General features: G+C 42.8%; 1 protein-coding gene across 5 annotated transcripts in view; it reads right to left on the bottom strand.

Moving 5' to 3' along the window:
- The window catches only part of pcdh19 (protocadherin 19), a 181,466-nt gene that overhangs the window by 168,460 nt on the left and 4,171 nt on the right, over positions 1-8,835 (bottom strand). Inside the window, exons 2-3 of one of the 5 annotated variants that reach the window (XM_062040090.1) lie at positions 5,217-5,349; positions 5,001-5,162 (exon numbers count right to left, since the gene is read on the bottom strand). In XM_062040090.1, the coding sequence (XP_061896074.1) occupies positions 5,001-5,162; positions 5,217-5,349 (295 nt within the window). Of the gene's footprint in view, positions 1-5,000; positions 5,350-8,835 lie in introns of all 5 variants that reach the window. The other 4 variants (XM_062040091.1, XM_062040088.1, XM_062040089.1 and 1 more) reach the window with 4 other exon arrangements.

The following is an 8,835-nucleotide window of genomic DNA, read 5'->3' as shown; positions in this document are numbered from 1 at the left end:
GTTTATTTCAACATAAATGACCAAATGTGCTTCATTAGCAGGTGAAATTTCAAAACGTTCTTTAAATGTCACAGAAATGTCAAACTGGACTTAATAAGTGCGAAATTATTTATTTGCCATGTATATACACTACCGTTCAAAAGTTTGGGGTCACATTGAAATGTCCTTATTTTTGAAGGAAAAGCACTGTACTTTTCAATGAAGATAATTTTAAACTAGTCTTAACTTTAAAGAAATACACTCTATACATTGCTAACGTGGTAAATGACTATTCTAGCTGCAAATGTTTGGTTTTTGGTGCAATATCTACATAGGTGTATAGAGGCCCATTTCCAGCAACTATCACTCCAGTGTTCTAATGGTACAATGTGTTTGCTCATTGGCTCAGAAGGCTAATTGATGATTAGAAAACCCTTGTGCAATCATGTTCACACATCTGAAAACAGTTTAGCTCGTTACAGAAGCTACAAAACTGACCTTCCTTTGAGCAGATTGAGTTTCTGGAGCATCACATTTGTGGGGTCAATTAAACGCTCAAAATGGCCAGAAAAAGAGAACTTTCATCTGAAACTCGACAGTCTATTCTTGTTCTTAGAAATAAAGGCTATTCCACAAAATTGTTTGGGTGACCCCAAACTTTTGAACGGTAGTGTACGGGAGCGTTCCGTATTTAAGTGTGACGTTTGTCTCGCGCTGCAGGGCTTCCGTCGACGCCAGATGTCACGGCGGGGAGAAAAGACAACAACAAACTGCTACGGCGCGCCGAGGTATTGCGGTCGGAGAGGTTAAAGCGCGGTCTCGCTTGCTCAAAGAGATGCTTGTCAACTTCGGGAGAAGCGGCCGGTGATGGAGGCTGCGTGCTAAGCAGGTCCCCCCCCTGACCCCCCCATCACCCCCACTCCCGGCCTCCGTCAAGCCAAGCCAATCAAGCGTCTCTAAGACAACATTGGCCCAGACACCTGGCACTGGCACTCGTTCACCAGTCTTCAGTCACTCGCTCTGTTTGCCCTGGCGTCGCTCCGTCACGACGCCTCACGGCTTTGCATATAAGATTATCACAATCAATCGAAGCCTATTTGTCTACCTCTCTACTTTTTCATTAGCCAAGGCTCAGCTAATCCGGCTGCAAATGTGCTTCCATTGGATAATTAAGACACAAAGACAAGATGTCTCAGTGCAGAAGTCTAACCATTCCTGTATGTTGGTTTTTTTATGGATAACGAACGCTCAGAGTTGCATTCCATCGCTTTCTCCTTAGGGATGAATTTGAGTTCTCAAGGTAATGAGATGTTTTCATCCATGTACTTACCTATAATGACGTGTTTTTTGCCAAGTATTTCCACTCTACAAGTCTGCTTACACGTTTAGAAACGTACAAACAGTGATTGCTAGATTTCTGCTGCTCAAGATGTCCAATAACAGTCGGTTAATGCTGACCACAAACGCCTAGCCGATCAGTCCAGGTCTTGTCTTGGTTTATGTTTGTTGTGGTTCTTTTATGTTTGAGTCTATTTGGGTTTCAGCGCTCTTTCCTTTTGTTTCCTTTCTTGTTGCTAGGTGCGCTGATTAGACACACCAGTCTCTGTTTATTGATTTGTGTCCCAAACTGCTGCTGCCACTAATCATGCCCCTTTTTACTTTTGTTTGGCTCTTGCTATTATTGCATGTGTCTTAGTTACTAACTATTCATGTTTTCGCTTTAAAGGCCTACTGAAACCCACTACTACCGACCACGCAGTCTGATAGTTTATATATCAATGATGAAATCTTAACATTGCAACACATGCCAATACGGCCGGGTTAGATTAGTAAAGTGCAATTTTAAATTTCCCGCGAAATATTCTGCTGAAAACGTCTCGGTATGATGACGTTTGCGCGTGACGTCACGGATTGTGCGGACATATTGGGACACCATTGTGGCCAGCTATTAAGTCGTCTGTTTTCATCGCAAAATTCCACCGTATTCTGGACATCTGTGTTGGTGAATATTTTGCAATTTGTTTAATGAACAATGAAGACAGCAAAGAAGAAAGCTGTAGGTGGGATCGGTGTATTAGCGGCTGGCTGCAGCAACACAACCAGGAGGACTTTGAGTTGGATAGCAGACGCGCTACCGGGAGTACGCAGCTTTGGCTTCCAAACATTTGATTGCTTGCCCGTACGTACGTGCCGCTATGTGCATGTCACGTACGTAACTTTGGGGAAATATATGTGCTGTATGAACTTTACGGAGGTGAACGGTACTTTGGGCTGTGGGATTGAGTGTGTTGTGCGGGTGTTTGAGTTGTATTGGTGGGTTATATGGACGGGAGGGGGGAGGTGTTTGTTATGCGGATTAATTTGTGGCATATTAAATATAAGCCTGGTTGTGTTGTGGCTAATAGAGTATATATATATGTCTTGTGTTTATTTACTGTTTTAGTCATTCCCAGCTGAATATCAGGTCCCACCCGCCTCTCACAGCATCTTCCCTATCTGAATCGCTTCCACTGCCCTCTAATCCTTCACTCTCACTTTCCTCATCCACAAATATTTCATCCTCGCTCAAATTAATGGGGTAATCGTCGCTTTATCGGTCCGAATCGCTCTCGCTGCTGGTGGCCATGATTGTAAACAATGTGCAGATGTGAGGAGCTCCACAACCTGTGACGTCACGCTACTTCCGGTACAGGCAAGGCTTTTTTTATCAGCGACCAAAAGTTGCAAACTTTATCGTCGATGTTCTCTACTAAATCCTTTCAGCAAAAATATGGCAATATCGCGAAATGATCAAGTATGACACATAGAATGGACCTGCTATCCCCGTTTAAATAAGAACATTTCATTTCAGTAGGCCTTTAAGCTAAGTGCTGTCGTGGGCCTCCTGTGCGCCTACGGGCGTCACACCGTTTGTTTAGTTTGTTTTTCCTTGTATATGGAATAAAAATACTCTTACCTACACACTGCTTCTGCGGCTTCCTGCATTTTGCATTCTGGGAACACGGCTGTTGCTACAATGGAACCGTAATATAACCGATCCCCCCCTCTGGATGAAACTATATAAATTTATTGTCCCCCGGCTGACAAGCGGCTAGCAACTTATGTGTCTCCATATACAGTGTGGAGCCGCTACCCTAAAAATAATCACCTCCATTACGGCAAATAAACTGCATGTCTTAATATCTTAAATATCATTGTCAGGTCACAAGTAGATTAATCAGAGTTTGAGAGAGGATAATATAACAAGTGTTGGTGTGTCAGCATTGAGACCATCCGTACACGACACGTAAATGGGGCGGTATAGCTCGGTTGGTAGAGTGGCCATGCCAGCAACTTGAGGGTTGCAGGTTCGATCCCCGCTTCTGCCATCCTAGTCACTGCCGTCGTGTCCTTGGGCAAGACACTTTACCCACCTGCTCCCAGTGCCACCCACACTGGTTTAAAAATGTAACTTAGATATCGGGTTTCACAATGTAAAGCGCTTTGAGTCACTTGAGAAAAGCGCTATATAAATATAACTCACTTCACTTCACTAAATGAGGGTGGATTGAAATAATTCCCAGGACACAGAATATAAATGAGTAGTAGATGATAGTTTTCGCTTTTGTTTAGTTACTGTGTACTACAAAATTTACTTTATTTTGATTAAACAATTGCATTAAGTTAATTTTCCTGTCTTATGGACATAATTTTTATTGGGATTTTTCCAAAGAGGGTTTTTTTTTATGTTTAATTAAAATATCCAATACCCACTTCCGCGTCACATTACAATTTGTCAATGTTTATGGTATAAATGTATTTCAAACATGCTATACAGATAAGTGAAAATGTTACTCTAGTTTTATTAAATTTGGACGGATTTCTTTTAGGGGCAAAACACGATGAACGGGTTAAAATAAATTTTCGCACATGTGCGACAGGCTTTTTTTGTTAAGTCCCACGGGTTTATTTTGAGTCGCATTTGCGATCAAATTTGTCGCACTGCACAGAGGTCACTAGTGAGTCGCCAGCTATCCGCCAACATCATTCTTTATTCCCTATCTTCTTCACACAGTCCCTCCGAAGCAGCTCAGACAGGCCCAGTAAATCAGCATCCAGGTAAGTAGGTCTCATTGACCTCTCTGCATCCACTGGTGCCTGAATATCTCAGGATCACCTGCTCAATACATCAATATCCATCCTGTTCCTTGTTTTTAGGTCCCTTCAAACACCCCACCTTCCTCTCCATGAATGCCACAGGGAGATTGGAGTCATCAATTACGACTGCTGGTGAGCAACAACAAAGCACAGATGTGCAGATTGTCGGTCTCTTAGAGACTGAGGACGAGTGGGTGAGGGTGACGAGAGAAGGTGTTCAGAGAATCCAATGAGGCGCTCTGTACGTTGGACAATATATGAAATAAAGATCAGCTGGTCTACATACCCCGTGAGCTTAAATAGCCTTTCTCGTCAGACCTTCTCCGCTCTGCTGGAGCCGTGCATGCTACTGTATGTCAGGGTGATTCAAAGGCCGGCTGCGCGCCCGTTCTGCAAAACGGACGGCAGCCGCACAAAAATATTCAAGCAATTTGGGCGTATGATTATTATTTCCGCTAGCACCTGACAATGCCGTGTGATGGCGCTGATTAGCTGCGTCGATATGTTCTCGCTGAGTGCACCAAAGTGTGCCTCAAGGATCTTTTTCCTATCCGCGGTCCAAACCAGCGTACCAGACTACAAGTTTATCGTCTCAGGCCAATCTAGATCTCCTCGAAAAGCCTCCAACATTTCACTCAGATGGACTGACGTGCAGGAACACATGCCATTTGAAATAGCTTAACCTTCCATCAGCGAGCGGCAGACATTTCACTGACAGCACAATCTTTGCCGTGATGGAGTGCTAAATATCACTGCAACTTGAGATGTGTCAAACAGCATCTCGCCCGTCCCCATCGAGGACTATCAAGCAGCATCAAACAGAACTTGACAGAAGTCGACATTGTGTTCGCTCTACGGCCTTCGCACTGTGCACGGGTTCTCACCTCTGGCAGCGGCATGCCGTTGATGATGAGGTCTGGCTGCTGGTGACCCTGCCCGGTGAACGGGTGCTGATAGCCGCCGTGGTTGGGCGCGGCATTGCGTGAGTTCTGGTTCTCCACGTTGAGGAAGGTGCTTTCGGAGCGCCTGCAGCCCAGCGGCAGGCTCTGCTGGTGGTAGTCGAAGTAGTTGAGCGAGGAGGTGAGCGAGGAGCAACTCACCACGTTCATCTTGTCCGTCTCCTCGACATCGCGCGGCACCAGGCGGATGTCGTTCTTGCTCAGCTTCTTCTTCTTGCTCGACTTCTTCTGGCTGCCGTAGGAGTACTCGGCCACCCTGCGCAAGTAGAAGAAACTGAACAGACTCAATAAAGCAGTGCTCTGTTTTGGTATTCCTCTTGCACACAGTCAAACAAGCATGGTTTCAGTTCTTGACTGATTGCTGACATCTTGGGTTGGCTCATCACCATCAGCAGGCACAAGACATTGATACGTTGATTATACATACTTTATACATCTTTTAAAACTGACTTTGAAACAACGTCACAAAGTAGTTGTATTTGTACATTGAGACAACGTTGGTGTCCAATGTTGGATCCACAATATTGGTTGGGAAATTACCAAATTTCAATGGTCAAATCAATGTCACAACCCGACATTGAATAAACATCGTCAAAAAGCATTTTGTTTCAACGTTGTATTTGTGTTGTGGAATTTGGGGTTGGAAAATGACCAAAATTCAATGGTCAAATCAACGTCAGAAGCCAACATTGATTAAACGTCGTCAAAAACCATGTTGTTTTAACGTTAAGTTGGAGTTGCTCAACGTCAGGACCTAATTCAAGAAGTTCTCAACGTTATTTTAATGTCTTGTGGCTGCTGGGCTAAAGGTCGGTTTATGCTCCCGCCGATGTGTTCCAGGTGGAATCGGCCTTTAGTACATCATTTCTCGTCGACCCCGCGATGCACCGAGACGTAGTTAGTGAACAGCAACGTGTGCGAAAAATCTGTACACCAAATGTTGTATACAAAAAAATATATATAAATCGAAAAACGTGACCTGTTTCACCCCAAGAGGGTATATAACCCAACTTTGCGAACGCGTTCTCCACATATTTCAGGTCATTTGCAATAAATCGCAACATACCGATTAGTTCCGGTTTTAAATAACACGTATAAAGTGTTGCAAGTTGCTAGGTTTGGACTTTCTGGAAAACACTACCCTTATGGCCTGATCTAAGGATTGCATTTCTTAAATGAGCAAAATAGAGCGCACAATCTATTTAGCATGTCTGCCTTCATGAATATGCAGAATATGATCAGAACAACCACAATACTGGGAGAAGAGGCAAATGTGATAATTTAGTGCTCACAGTGTAATTTATCGAGACTAAACCTGTTCTGCTGCTGCTGTTTTGAGTCTATTTAGCACGTCTGGGATAAACTGGCGCATTTACGCACAAACAAATGCAGGAAAAGAGACTATTGCGCTGCAAAGACAGACAATGGAGAGAGTTTTCCCTCCGTGTGCGTGTCAACATATTTAGACCATCAGAAATCCTACTATACAAATTGTCTATTCAAGCGATATTTTATCATTTTGGACCTGTTGGATTTCTAAGGGGATGATTAAAACTAATTCAATTGTTTTATTTTGCTGACATTAATGGGTTTTTGTATATATTTAAAAAAAAATGTCTTGCAATATGCATTTTCTTGCATTTGGATCATTCCAGAAACACATTCACATCCTACTTAAAAAGTAGGTTATGTTGTTTAGATCAGTGTTTTCTAACAATGGGGCGCTTAAGGGCCGCCCAAAAAAATATCAATGTTTTACCCGTGGTCCATATGGTCCGCAGCAGTACTCAGTTGTGATACACTAATAACGTTTTCAATTCGACAAAGTCTGAAGCTAAAGTCAGACGTGACTTAAGCACAAAAATTATAACTAAAGAGGTGAAGCTGTATTTTCATTTGCACTGTTTAGTTAGGAAACATTAATATATTATTTTAGCACTACAAAATTGTCTATTTATTTTTCACCAGTGATTTATGAGTCCCTTCTTATGCAGTATATTTGGGTAGTACTTATTTTTCTAATCAGTCTGACCTAAGTCTAAGGTTTATGTGTTAAATAAATAATATTTGCGATTAACACATGCTTTCATACCATTTGACAAGGTTCTAAACTGGAAGTAGGTTAGATATCATTATTGAATAAGATTAAAACCAAGAGTAGGATTACTAATTCAGTGTTAATATATGAGTGGGCCCCGAGTCCCTCTGCAGAGGTAAAATTGGGCCCCACGGTCAAAAAGGTTAAGAACCTCTGGTCTAGAAAAGGTGGTACAAGTTATAATTGTACGCAGTCTTAATAGATCACATTAAACACGCCCGTTAATAGTACTTGCAATTTTTGATTTTACAAAAGCGATTTAAAATGTATTTGCATCTTAGCTGATCAGGCCCTTGGTTGTTTTCGCAAAAAAACACTTATTCGAACGCAGATCGGACGTCGTCATGCCTACGCAGGAGCATAAACCAGCCTTAAAGGCACTCCCCCGCCCTAAGAGGCCGCCATTTCTTGTGTTTGCATTTGCATGCTCAACATGGGACATGTCACAAACAGGCAGGCAATATGCAAACATGCCAAAAACCACAGCATACAAAGTGACACCGGTACAGAGCAGCACGGCCGGTATATGCGAGCATATCCAAAGCACACACACCACACGTTTTGCCTATCAAGCAAGTATATACGAACAACATGGAGTGCAGTACAACATGGATCCATTCTTCACACAGGCTCGCATATTTCTGCAGGAGAAGCAGATGCTATTTACGCTACCAAAGTCACTCGACGTGATGATTACGATATAAACCGCGGGGTTTCCTTTCCTTTGCGTGGCCTTTAAAAGATGGCGTTTCTATCCTCGCCGTGTGCAGCATATGGTCTGCAGAGTCTAGTGCGGAATGTCTGTGTGATTGTCGCCCCCACTGGCCCTCTGTTTCTTCACTCTAATCCTCCAACACTTCCACAAAAGAAGCTCCGTTGTTTTGTTGCTTTCATTTTTCTTGCAGATTGCATCTTGAAAAGAGCCGCCGCCCGCCCCTACTCCCCCCCCGCTCACTCCCTCTCCCACTGATTTCGAGGCAAGTAAACGAGAGGCTGCAAATGCCTCGTTTTGGTTTATCATTTAACATGACGCTTGCCGCTCTACTCTGTTTCCAAATGCTATGGGGACGGGCAAATGTTTCTGGAACTAGCCATCAATTGGAGATAACCTCATAGCCATGGTGGGGGCCGACTATGAAGGGCACACATGGCATCACGGCTGATTATAGCACCCAGCAGGGGGGGAGAGCGCATGTCTACAGCTGTTTATTGTTTCCTCTTTGAGCGAGATTTGTATTGACAATTTCTATAACCTGTCTCTATTGACACTAAACATATGAAGGGTACATCTTAACGGAAGTGAAAGAACAGGAGTGTCCAAACTTTTTTTCACTGAGGGCCGCACACTGAACGATGAAAGCATGCAGGGGCCATTTGGATATTTTTCATTTTCAAACCCAAATACAATAAATATTAATTTTGGTGAACATTAAAAAAGGTCTGTCACTAAAATGTTCAAAATAATTTTTTTTTAATTTTAATTTTTTATTTTTACTTTCAACACTTAACACAGCAGGCACAAGACATTGATACAATGTTGATTATACATTTGTTTTTTTAAACTGACTTCTAAACATCATTGCAAAATTGAGACAACGTTGATGTTTAGCGTTGGATCCACGTTGTTGTTTGGGAAATGACCAAATGTCAATGCTCAAATCA

The sequence above is a fragment of the Entelurus aequoreus genome, linkage group LG28 (genome assembly GCF_033978785.1).
Source record: "Entelurus aequoreus isolate RoL-2023_Sb linkage group LG28, RoL_Eaeq_v1.1, whole genome shotgun sequence".
NCBI classification, from domain to species: Eukaryota; Metazoa; Chordata; class Actinopteri; order Syngnathiformes; family Syngnathidae; genus Entelurus; species Entelurus aequoreus.
The sequence above is the reverse complement of the archived record's forward strand: the minus strand, read 5'-3'. Positions and strand labels throughout refer to the sequence as shown.